At 41.0% G+C, this 13503-nt stretch overlaps 1 protein-coding gene across 1 annotated transcript in view; it reads right to left on the bottom strand.

The window, feature by feature from the left end:
* The window catches only part of SMARCA2 (SWI/SNF related, matrix associated, actin dependent regulator of chromatin, subfamily a, member 2), a 183535-nt gene that overhangs the window by 119852 nt on the left and 50180 nt on the right, over positions 1-13503 (bottom strand). The window contains exons 10-13 of the mRNA XM_010860733.1: positions 6481-6534; positions 3253-3383; positions 2970-3027; positions 585-685 (exon numbers count right to left, since the gene is read on the bottom strand). Coding sequence (XP_010859035.1) covers positions 585-685; positions 2970-3027; positions 3253-3383; positions 6481-6534 — 344 coding nt within the window. The remainder of the gene's footprint in view (positions 1-584; positions 686-2969; positions 3028-3252; positions 3384-6480; positions 6535-13503) is intronic.

Below are 13503 nucleotides of genomic sequence, written 5' to 3'. Positions count from 1 at the left end.
AGTCTATTTCTTTTTTTTTTTTTTTAAATCTCATCACTTTAAAATGTTCTCTTTTGCAGATTGTTTCACCACAATTTTTCTTTTAACACTAGAGCGATACAGGCAAAGAGCTGTATAGCCCACCGGTGTAGAGGATGGGTGCGGTGAGGCAAAGAGCTCGGTGCTCAGGTGAGGGGAAGGACTCTGGGGTGTTTCAGAGACTGGGCTGGGGGAGTCGGGGGCTGACCACCTGCAGCAGCGAGGACAGAGAAGGGAAGGGCACATCCCTTGTGGGTTTCTGGAGGAGTGTTGATGCCATTACGGGAGGTGGGAAAGGCTGCCGGTTGGAGGGGCAAATTTCAACTAGGATGGAAGTGCTTATGACATGAGAAACCCAGGAGTGAGGGAGTCAGGAAGGAGAAGAGGACTAAAGAAGGGGCTGAGCGGTGGGACACGCTGGTGACCTCTGATGGTGGCATTTCAAGGGGAGTCTGGGCATAAAGTCAGCTTCCATCCTTAAAGACAAAATTCTCTAAAAGAAAATTCATAGGGGATAACCCTCATGAAATGCATGTACAAGAGATGAAACTCTGAGCGATACATACTCGATGATCTGCTTGGCGTCCTTCTCCGAAACCTCCTCGCTGTTTGGATCCAGAAGTATTTTCTCTTCAGTTTCCTGCCTGCTGGACTCTTCCTCCTCATCCTGGAAAAGGAACAAAGACTCCACTTTAAAATAAAGAGGGAATCCCTAGGATTGGCATTTTGTGGAAAGAAAGGGAATAGTATTCAACTTGTCAAGTGAAGTGAACGCAACCGAGGGGGGACATAAATTTAACCCTAACCTACACTAGGCAATTCCCACCGCTCTATCGCTGTTTAAACCACTGAATGAAAGAACAGAAGGAGCCCTCTAGGGATCCTGGAACCCTTGCTCCCCGGGAGTAAATACGTAAAAACCATGCCAGAAAGATGGATCTGTATCAATATTTGGTCATCAGAGAGTCTTGCAGATCAGGGGTCCCTAACCCTCGGGTCACGGATGGGTACCAGTTCATGGCCTGTTAGGAACAGGGCTGCACAGCAGGAGGTGAGCAGCGGGCAATTGAGTGAAGCTTCATCTCTATTTACAGCTGCTCCCTATTGCCTGTATCCCCATGGTCTGTGGAAAAACTCTTCCACGAAACTGGTCCCTGGTGCCAAAAAGGTTGGGGACTGCTGCTGTAGACATCTGCTCTTGATAACTGAGCCACCTTCTAAAACCCTTCTCTTCCAAAGCCAGTTGAAGAGATCTTAGTATTGTCTTTCTGATGATGCCAGTGGACCCTGGATGTTCTCACACGCCTTCACGGAGGAGGGACTGGAGCTTGTAGGCATGTGGTCTTCTGGGTGTGTGTTCTGGGGCCACTTCATATTTCTGGATATGTAGATAAACACTGTCAATAACATGGCAAAGGATTCATCACCTCCCCACCTACTTGGTTCTGCTGGCCCGTTGGAAAGCTTTACTAAATATCCATTATATCCACTACTACCCACTTGGTGTTGAAGGCTATATCTTTTCAGATAACCTAGAAGAATCCCCTTTAAAAGTAGGCTTAAAGAGAATGATGCTTTTCCATCACTTTTGAATGAAACAATGAGGACTGACAATGATCGTAATGCTGAACGTTAAATCTATGATCACAGATCATTGAACTGTAAGGGGTAAAATGAGGAGTGGGTACAGCTCCTTCATGACCAGGTGAACCCCAAGAGGGGACATGACTGGCCACAGATGAGGACCCAGTCTCTGGACCCCCAGCTCAGAGTTCACTCTGGTCCCAGTTGTCTGGAGCTGTCTGCAGTTGTCACTCTTAGGAGGGCACCCTTGGGTTGAGCAGCCTTCTTTACCTCGTCTCTGTCCCTCCCTGGCTCTCAGACTCAATGAGAAGATTCTTCCAACGGATCATTTATGGACCCATTCATCCGAGTAAACAAGAGATATTTAAAAAATTGATTTTGTAAGTTTCAAATATCTCAGAGAAAGAGTGGCCTATAAAAAAAATAGCATTCCTCCAAAAGTATTTGCTTGTTAATAGTACGCTTTAAAAAATAATAATAACTTTTATTATCTTTCATCTTTAATCCATGGTAGATTAATTTAGGAAACACAGGTCCACAAAACAGAAGAAAATAACAACAGTCTTAAAATTCTGGTGAGCTGTCACTGGTAAGGCTGCTCTGCTCTGGCCATGGTGTTCTTTGAACCAAGATTCCTCTAAACTGGTAAACATCAGATTTATGACTACACACTAGCAATGCTCTAATAAAGGAGATAAAAATCTTCATTTATTTCTTCTATTTGTAATTGTTAAGCAATTTAAAGTTGATCTAGAAATACCTTGATTATTCTTTCATTTCTATTAAAAGTATACCATTTTAGGTTCTAGATACAGTAAGTATTCCTTCCAAGAGACTGAGAAAGGTGGATACCAATTATATCCAAAGAATTAAAACAAGAATCCCATTAAAAAAAAAAAAAAAACAACAAACCAAGAGGCTCAATAAACTCATTAAACCAAGTACATGTTGCCCTTTTTGTCCAAATTTCAATACTTACAGCTTCAAACAGGCCTAAGCACTAAAGGACTTCAGGCATTTTTAGGCTCTTAACCCTCAGTGTAAACCACTTAGAAGCATGGAATTGCTTTTCCCAAAGTAATCCATCTCCAATTTTCCTCCAGAGACCTTTCTACCACCTCCAATTTAATGCCAGCTTCTCTTTTCTTGGTTTCAAATAAATTGAGAATTCACCAAGTTTCCCCACTGGCCAGAACGAGCCCCTGAGAAGTCACTGTGAAACTAGGCATGAACCAGCGAAGCTCCGGCAAACCCTCCAGGCCAGTAGTCACCCGCTGGCTAACAGTGGCGGACGAAGAGGCAGAAGGACCCAGGTATTTTCTGAGAACATTCCAGCCAATGAACTCCAAACAGAGACACAAACATACCTCCTCCTCATAATCAGAATCACTCTCTTCACTGTCCGATCTAGGGGCAACTTCGTAACTACGAGAAAAAGAGCAGGGAGGAAGAGCAAGTTTAGCTTTTTAAATTATTATGTGTGTGTATGTGTATACACAAATACATACGGCCCATTCTATGTACAAATGACAAATGCAAGTAATAACCTCAGTTCAGCAATGGTCAGGTTGTTTCAGTTCCCAGATTTTACAAGGACCACAAAAATCTAAAAAGCCAAAGAACACCAATAATTCTGCTTTCATGCCATACCCAGGATTCATTTCCAACCAGGCGTCCAGCTGACTTGCTTTGGGTGCTTCTGGGCCAAACAGGACCTTGCCAGTTTCTGTGTGAGTCACTTTGACGGGGAGGTCACTCATCTGGCTGCTCTCATCTATGGGCTAGACAGAAGAAAAGACACGGCACTGCTTAGTGTTATGATATTCTCCCAACTCTGTGCTACAGTTTGTGGCTATCCAGCATTTGAAACCCTTTCCTGTGATTAGAAATTTTGTCTCCTGGTGAGATGTCTCCCAGGTGGGATGTGGGAGGTCACTTTTCACTAAAGAAATGGAAAACATTGGCCTTCCTTGCAGCTAAGGTGTTGGCACAAGACCTAAGCTCTGCAACTGGGCACATTCACCAAGGCTCTGAATCAGGACCTAGAAGAAAGCGAGGGCCAATGGGCACACTGGCACGAGAGCAGACAACAGTGGCAGCATTGCCAGTGCAGTGGTATTGGCCATGCCTACTCCCAAGGCCAGCTGTGTCTTCACTAACCTGGTGTAGAGTACACCACAGTAACACATAACTGAAATAAAAGGGTAGTCCCAGTCAGATTATTGCCTTCAGGAGATCTGATGACCCATGCAATATCCTAGTGACATGTTGCCTTCTTACTTAAATCAAGCAGAGCTGATTCTTGCCATTTTCAACTAAGAACCCTTAAACCCCACATATTAATTTGCTGTTGTTCAGTCACTAAGTCATGTCCGACTCTTAGGGATCCCATGGACTGCAGCATGCCAGGCTTCCCTGTCCTTCACTGTCTCCCAGAGTATGTTCAAACTCATGTCTATTATGTTGATGATGCCATCGAACTGTCTCATCCTCTGTTTCCCCTTTCTCCTCATGCCCTCAGTCTATCCCAGCATCAGGGTTTCTTCCAGTGAGTGGCTCTTCGCATCAGGTGGCCAAAGTATTGGAGCTTCAGTTCAGCCTCAGTCCTTTCAGTGAATATTCAGGATACTTCCCCCAGATAAAGACTACTACAAACTCATGGTTTCAGAGAGAATCATGGAAAAAAGAAAGAGGGATTGTCACTTGTGTCATCTCTTAATGGCCAGTGTGGCTTCTGCAGAAACAATGTCATTTCATCCAAAACCAAACCATCAGGTACCTAGCCCAACCATGGGGACCTGCAATAAAGCAAAAGGCTCTGCTCATCGGAAATCTGGCAAATCGACCAGGTTTGAGCTGAAATTCGTCACTGGACTCTCAATGAAAAGTAGTTTGCTCAGAAAATTAAGAGAATAAGTGAAATTGCAGAGGCTGTGTTTAACCTACTTCAGAGAACAAACTGTTTAAAAAGGTCTAAAACTGGAGTAATCCTATGCAAATGAATGCTATGATTACAGGGTGACTGTGCATCTAGGAGCAGGCCCCCAGGCGAGATGTCTGTTTGGAAACGCTTGATCTGTGAGGAATTCAAGTTATCCATTTCCTTTAAAGTGATAAAATTCACACATTTAGGCAATTCACTAATTCCAAAAAGTTGTTTCTAAATTGTTATTTGGAGTTAAAATGGAAAAACAGTGTGCTGTAGGTTATCTTCTATATCTAATAGGAAATGACCATGTTCCCCCTCCATCTCAAAACTGGTTCTCTCCCCCTTCTCCCTCAACACAGCACTGTCAGAAAAAGAAACATCATATTAGCAATTATCCACAAAAATAACCTGAAAAAATAAAAAGAGAAGGCTTACTCCAGAGTTTCTGTCCTTTTATGTGTGCTGAAGCAATGGTTGTGAACACTGTTACTTTGCATTTCAAGACAATGCTTCTTCCTCATTAATGTAGAAGGTCATCTATATGTTCATGTGATAAGTAGGACACCTACCGTAAGTAGCGTTTCCTACATTTCCTACTTACGTAGGAATTGCTACCATTTCCCTTGGAAGAATCATATTCCATTATCTTGACCTGTTGTACTACAGCTTGTTTTACTGTTTGTGTCATACCTCAGAGAAAACTGAGAATCGCTACAGCTGAAATTAGAACTTTGGCAGAAACACTGAGTGAACACAGCAGAGTGTAATCAGAACATTATTTCAAAACAAACCAGGTAAGATGAAGACTGCCCACTATAGCAAACAGAACATATCATGTGCTATGATTTAAAAAAAAGAAAAAAGTGTATGAGCTAATTTTCCCAGGGGATAATATAAGAGAGCTACCACACTAACACCTTAAAATCTCTCCCTATGTGCTTGTTAATTACAGACCCACGTGAGGCATGCTTTGGTAAGGCTGGGCTTTCACAAATTAGAGCGATTCCTAAGTGCCCTAACATACAATATTCTTCCCCTATAATAGCCCACTGAGTGTTTCTCACACATTAGACATTTATCCCAATCTTTTCTTTCCTTGTGATGAATTACAGTGGTTAAGTAACATTTATTGTTCAAGAGGTTTCTGCATAAAATAGTGGTTTCAACCTTTTACCTGCCATTGGGCCGTTCACATTCATAATATGACTCATGTGAACGGTGATTCTGGAAAGGAAAGAGGCAACCCTCCACCCACCCCAATCTTCCAGGCAGATTTGTCAGAATCTGTGAGAGGAGAAGGCAGTTTGAAACAAATGCCCTTCCCATCCCACTCTGAAGGACACATGCTCGTGTGAATCACTGGCACAGAACTCTGAGTTTTCAGAGAAAAAAAAAAAAAAATCCAATAAATCAATCACTGTATTCTGGTGATGCAGGAGAATATCAGAAATAACAGAAATAAAATTTAGAAATATACTGATGAATCTACTAATAGAAGCTATAGGGTAAGCTTACAGAAAATTAAAAAAAAAAAAAAATAGGCTACCAAATACATAAATTGTTTGGCTTATGGAGTTATGAAATTTCAAAGTAAATGAAAGAAACTGGGTCATATTTTATGCTTCTGCATCATTGACAGGGAAAATGTAATTATAGAATCACTTAAGATTTTTCCACATTCTGTATATTCATAAACACATGCTTATATGTGCACAGAAAATTTCTGGAATGGTATACAAGAAACTTAATATCAGTTGATTGGCAGTCTGAGATGGAAGATTACTGTTTAGTGTATTCCTTTTATGCTATTTTAATTGTCTACTATGCTAATGGACTACTCTTTTTACTTAAAAAATGAATAGCGGAGTGAAAAATACAATTAGTATACACAGAGAATAGCAGGGTTTCATTCAGCAGAGTACAGTAAAAATGGATGCAAAATCCCTTACCTCTCCATCTGGTCCCAGGGCAGACTCTCCTCCTTCTGCGTTCTCTTCAGCCTTCTGCAAAACAATGTCAAATGTTAGGTATGAACCCAGAAGGTGGGTACAGGAAGGACCTCATGGCAACTCAGTGGCACATAACAGCATTTCATTACTACTTGTCATCATCCAACAGAGCTTAAGAATTCATGCCTTTTATGTGTGTATCTCTTCACTCTCTGAGACAGAGTGTATATTTTATTGGCAACTTGCAGGGAGTGACTGAAGCTAGATGTGACTCAGGGTTGGCCCATTAGAGAGGGGTGGACTGTGTCTTCTAGGATGCAAAGAGCTTAAGATGTGGCAGCATTAAGACCAAGGTCACAATCTGAAATGTGGTTGTATTTGGCACTAGGAAGACACATCCTGAATCAGTTCAACTTGCTCATTCCCTTAGCAAGTTTTCTAAAAAATGTCCCCTCAAGAATGAACTCTGAATCACTCTTGGGTTATAAAAATACGAAATCATTCAAAATCCTGTGTATTCTCTGAATGCTTTTCATTCTACCTAATTGGCTTTCATAATAGCATTTCCTCAGTGGGTATATGGGGAAATTTGATGCAGATTCTGTGGTCTCATGGAAAATTCTGTCATCCTCCATTTCTTAAATATTCCAGTATCTTAGCCCATTAACCTCTATGTGCCTCAAAGACCGCTTAAATGAAAAGCTAGGATTATGTCACATTTTGTACATACCTGATAGAGCCTCATCTGCAATAAACACAACATAGTCTGAAATTTCTTACATTTATAACAACCTCTTTGACAAGTGAAATCTTTAACACCACCTTCACGGAATCCTTATTTTAAAGTTATTCTGTGTAGTGCGATGAGGAGAAAAAAAAACCAACTTCAGTCATTTCCTTTATCAAGACATTTAAGAAAATGAGCTTTCCTCCCCTGGGCCCTTTAGTTAATTAAAAATATACATAATGATACAGAATCAATATTAACTCCACTTTGTTTACTTAAGGCATTGATTGTGTAATACATTTTTTGCTTCCTGTGAAAATAACTCAATTGTCTCTTGACAAAATAGCTTTTATAGAAAATGTCTAGGGTTGAAAATCCAGTCTTTGTCTGTACTGAAGAAGGGCAGTTCCCATAAATGTCTGAACTTTCTGAAGTTCTTTGCTAATTTTCTTATAAAACGTACGCGTATACACGTATGCCAAAGCACAACGCGTAAAAAATGTAGCACTTCTACCAAATGAAATGCTCCCTTTGGTTATGATTTCCCAAGAATTTGATTTTCTATTTCTGCAACCCCAAAGTGAAAATATTTCCAAGCTCAAAAGGAATGACCATGATGGAAAAGCACTGGGCCCTATATCTGGGCTATGGATTCGGAGAACAATGGCAGAAAGTCCAGAAAAGGAACCGTCCCTGCTACCAGCTCCCCTGAAAAGTCCATTTTTGGATTTCTCAGGCACTATATTCAGGCGACTTTTTCAATTAATTGCAGAAAGTCAATTAAGCCCACCATTCTCTCCATACAAATCAGAAATTAGCTACAAATTTGGCAAACAAAGAATATCAAATGAGACAATGAATAAGCCAATTTCCAGTATCTAGCTAGTGGAAATGGATCACTGTTTCAATGAATAGCACATTTAAAAAGTCTGAAGGACCAAAAAGAACAAAGTCAAAACTATTATGAAGAACACTCTTCTATGAATATGCTATCAACCAGACAGGGTGTTATCTAAACTGCCTCATCAGCAGGACTTTCTATTACTTAAAATCCTCTAAACTAATTTTTAAATTTCCATCTAGTATCAAATCCGAGAGGCAATGTAATATTTGACTTAGGAATCTTGGTCCTGGAATTAGGTGAACTGCATTTGAATCCCAGCTTTGTCACTAAGTGCACGAATACTTAGCCACTTGATCTTGAGCAAATCTCTTGAATCTTGGTTCCCTCCTCTGGGAAAGTAGCAGTTCCCACCTCACTGGGCTGCTGCAGGACCGGATCACCATGTTAATACGGATAATCAAGGTTACATGTAATATACATTGCGTGTGTCATTTTTCACAATGTAAAAGAATCAATGACAGTCTGAGGGTTTTTTATGTCTATACAACACACAGCACTGTCTGAAAATTGCTTCCTAACATTACAAAGTCAGGGATTTCTGTCTGTTTTGTTCACACATGTATTTCCATACCTTACAAGGGGTCCTGGCACTCAAAAGACACTAAATAAATATAGTGAATGAAGGAATGAATGAAAATAGCAAGAACAAAGCTTTCCACTTAGCATACACTCAATGAATTATCACCATTGTAATTAGGTGCCAATATATTTGCAAATCATAAAAAAGCTAAGAATGTACACACAGTTCTCTCACTGAACTGGTGCTCTATGATACTTCCTGTGTGTGCCCTGTATCTACACCCAGTTCGGCTGTGCTATTATACAAGGCAGAAGCCAGATGGCAGTCTGCTCTATGGCAGGAGATGTCAAGTTCTCCCATCATGCTTTGAATTTCTTCAGTTTGGGGACAATGTCTGGTGGGTATACTTTCATAAATCCACATTCTCACATCAAACTAGTGCTGAACCCTCTACTTCCCTCCCCTCCAAAAAAAAAAAAATTCTTTTTTTCTTTTGTTTATGGTCAACTCCAAACAGACTGTGACTGGTGCTACCACTGGAGCTAACTCTGGACAGACTCCGAGCCCCTGGTGAAACAACCTGATGCTCCTGTGGCAGTGGCTGCCTAAGGAAGTTCTGTATCAGTGAGTCTGCTCAGCTTATCTCCACTGATTAAAACAAAAACAAAATCCACTTCAGTTCAGCCACTAATCAGGGCTAAAGGAACTTTGTACTGGCTTCTTCCGACCTGCAAAAAGTTGATAACTAACTACCCTCATGGGTGGAGGGTGGAATGTAATTACGGAGGTGGATGTGACACAATATGAAAGAATTGGGCTTCCCGATTTCCAAGGCCAATGTGAATTCAAACACTCTCTTCAGGAATGTTTGTGAACAAAGCTTTGTACTCAGGTACCCATCCTCCTAGGCTGTGTAACACAATCAGTGACAAGGCAAGGACAGAAAGGAAACCCCAAACGTGAAAACCCTGAGGAAGCTGAACCCAAGAAAATGGGCTTTGGGCTTCCCTGATGGTCCAGTGGCTAAGACTTGGTGTTCCCAATGCAGGGGGCATGGGCTTGATCCCTGGTCAGGGAACTAGATCCCACATGCCGCAACTAAGGATTCCACATGCCGCAACTAAGACCCCAGCCTGGCTAAATAAGTGAATAAATATTCAAAGAAAAGAAAATGGGCTTCAATGGGTATTTTATGCAGATTACCAAAACACACGCCACAAACAGCCTCACTTTGTAAAGAAACAGTTTTATATCAAATATCTTACAAACTATATTATACAATGAACACAGTTTATCCCCCAGCAGGTGTTGTTACAATATACCGAAATATCATTTAAATGTGCTGGCATCTTAAAGACTCATTCTGCTCTGAGGGAAACCTAAGATTGTCAGGAATCACTTGGTTATTTTTACTGTCACTTAAGAGGAACTGTGAGCATTAAGATAGGTGAACAGGTAATAAAAAATACCCAAGAATATCAAGTTAACAAGCAATTGCACATGACTTAGGTCGTGCCTTGCAGGGAAAACCAGCTCCAACATTTTGACTCAAGTAACTGGTCAATCCAGTTAAGCAAGACTTTGATCCAAACTTCTGGTTTCACCCATTTTGACACTAAACTTATCAAATAAATCTAATTAATTGTGTCATTGCATTCACCTACCTTTACAATAGTCACTATACTCAAATGCCCAAAATTGCCTTAGAATATTTCTTTCACCTACAAAAATCTCCTTGTGGAGGAAAACTGCAATAAACTAATAGTCTCTGGGGAAAAGAGATAAAAGAACTGAGAAGGACTGGAGAATAAATTGAATATAAAATGTCTCAATAAGATTATAGCTTTTCATCTGATGCTGTTTTCATCATTATACCAAGATGTTTTTTTTAATTATTTGATACCTAAAAGAAAACCACATTTTTCATCTCTATATTGATCAATACACTAGTGTCAGAAAGGTTCCCCCTCCAAAACATCACAGATCTGAGATTCACATATAACAGTGTATATAATACTGTTTGATGAGAGGGAAAGAAAGAGAAGCAAAGGCCACAATGAAGAAGAGACTTGGCACAGTGCTCCCCCATGCATTCTCTGAGTATGTTCCCATTAGTATCATGAGTTTCCAAGAAATGTCACAATAAACACCAAGGGTGTAGTTGTGCTGGTGTACATCCCAGTGAAAGATCTGGGAAGAGGGAATTAAATACTTTAATTTGGGCCTTAAGTCAATAGCTGGGGAAGCTGAACCTCTGAAATGACCAGACTTCTCAGCAGTAGATTCAGGGGCGGGGGGCTGCCATGGGGCTCCTGACCACAGCCCAAGGAAAAACATAGCCTAAATCTATGTAAGAAATGCCTCATTATTACCAGGAACCATCAGAGAGCAGAGGCCAAATAATTAGAAAATTCTCTTTGTAGGAGCTGGGGAGGTAAGGGAAGCAGAGTCTGCCCAAAATAAGACATCCTCATTTCCCACTGCAGGCCACAACCGCCAAGGGGCCTGTCATCATCCCAAAAGATACCTGACTTAGTAATAGCTAACTGAGCTTCACCTAGAAAAAAATGGCCATTTATTTTCTCAACATCACAGAGAATATGCAATAAGTGGAAAAAGAAGATTTCCTTTTCAGAGAAACCTATAACCATATTTGGACACTCACTATCCTGCATTTATACCACAGAACTTCCTGATAAGATAACCAATATTTACTGAGCACTTACTATGTCCCTGGGAGCATTCAAAGTCCTTTAGATAATCTTGGGCTTCCCAGGTGCTCAGTAGTAGAGAATCCGCAAGCCAGTGCAAAAGACGCAGGAGACTCAGGTCTCATCCCTGGGTCGGGAAGATGCCTTGGAGTAGGAAATAGCAACCCACTCCAATATTCCTGCCTGGATAATTCCTTGGACAGAGGAGCCTAGCAGGCTATGGAGTTGCAGAGTCAGACACAATTGAGTGCGCACGCATGCATATAACCTCTGCAATCTTTACAACAAATGCAGGCTGTAGGTCCTTTTCCTATCACCTTCTAACAGATTAAGAGACTAAAGAGCTGAGTTATAGATCTCTTAATGAAATATCCTACCAGGGAACAAGAACAATTAGTATTCTATGCTTTCTGATGCAGTTATGAATTTAAAAGACAGTGTATTAATGTGATTTAGATAGTGATCCAAGTCATAAGTGAGCATGTTCACTCCTATGTGTACACACCCCCATTTCAACCTTGAGTCCCTCCAGTAGATAGGCCAGAACTCTCACAGCAGAGGAAGTAGACCTCCAAGGGCACGGTAAGCACACACTAACACTGTGTTCATGCTGTCCCACGTGAGCCGGCTGTCATGAGCATGACACCACAGGAGCCGGTGTCACATAATTAGTTATTTCAATACTTGAAAAACGATTCCTCCTCTAACACTCGAGTAGATACACAGAGTTTACTTCTTTTTCTTCCACTTCAAGAGCATTAATGGAAGTCAGGTTGAGAGAGAGAAGTTTCAGAATGACTTATAAATGTATACTTCATAGAAGTGGCTGTATTGATGAGAAGAGAAAAATTAAGCAAGGTCATGTGAGGTTAAAGGAAACCCGCTTTATTATTCATTAATACCAAGTAACCAGGATCAACTCCCCAAGAAAGAAAGAGGTCTTCTCTGTTACACTGGGGTAATTCTTAAAAAATGACAAAAAGTAACAAAGTTGCCCCTTTCCAATTAAATCACAAGGTCTGTCATACTCATCTTTGATGGCAGAGGTCTTGGAGTGACCTGGATCTTATCCTTCAAGTGTTGCCACTAGTTCAGTGCTATGAGCTCACTGGGTAAAGAAGCTGTTTTCAAAAGAAAGATTTAGGGATACCTTACTTAATAAGGGGGAGAAAATAACCCTGTAGATAGGTGCAGCGTGATATTACTTCTACGGGAAATGCTGAAAGGGATAGCATAGAATTAAACGTCCCCACGCAGCCTCCCTCCCTGACAGAGAAGCTGGAACAAACAACTCTCAATCATTCACTCTAATGGAGGGGAGAGGAACTCCAGATAATCCAAAGTGTCAAATAATCAGCTTTTGAAAGCATCCATTTTCTTTGCACTTGAATGAAGGTACATCTGAAATTGGGTGACTCACTTTGAACTAAGTCTTAAGTGACACAGTTTTCAGGAAAGACTAGAAAGGATCCCAGTGTCTTCTTGTCCTTTATCCAGTGTCTCCCAACAAGATGGCTGGGAAGGAAATTGAGCCTGATCTCCTTGGTCCTGCTAAGGGCAGGGCGTGCTCAGATGCAAGGCATCCTGACAGCATGCCAGGCAAGAGGGGAAGGGCTGATAATAAAGTAACAATTCTGCATATTTCATCACGTGAGCTCATCAATGGGAGATGCCTGGAAAGAGACGCCAGGTAGACCGGAGTCACTGGGGTGCCTATGACTCGTTTGCCAAGCAATCAGATCGTAGTCTGGCTCCCTGCCTTCCTTCACAGCATTTGTTACAGTTTATACTTATATATTCAGGTGCATAGTTTGATTAATGTCTGCCTGTCTCCTTCTTTGGTTTAATTAGGAGGGCAGGAGAAATCTTCCTCACCTCTATACTCTCTCCCTCAGAATCTAGCATGCTGCCTAGATCACAGTAAGAGTTCGGTTAATATTTGCTGAGCAACTGCATGGAATAGGAAAAATAAGTGCTATTAGCAAATCTGAAAGCAAGAGTTTGGAAGTAGAGAGTCAACCTATAGATGATGCAGAGTTGCAAGCACCATGAAAAATACCAACAGGTTCCTGCTCTGTAAAGATTAACACAGAAACAAAAGCATAATCATTACTACTCAATTACGTATCTTTCTTTGCCTATGATGATATAGCAATTTAAT

The sequence above is a fragment of the Bison bison genome, unplaced genomic scaffold, assembly GCF_000754665.1.
Source record: "Bison bison bison isolate TAMUID 2011002044 unplaced genomic scaffold, Bison_UMD1.0 scf7180017864469, whole genome shotgun sequence".
In the NCBI taxonomy this organism is placed as follows: domain Eukaryota; kingdom Metazoa; phylum Chordata; class Mammalia; order Artiodactyla; family Bovidae; genus Bison; species Bison bison.
The sequence above is the reverse complement of the archived record's forward strand: the minus strand, read 5'-3'. Positions and strand labels throughout refer to the sequence as shown.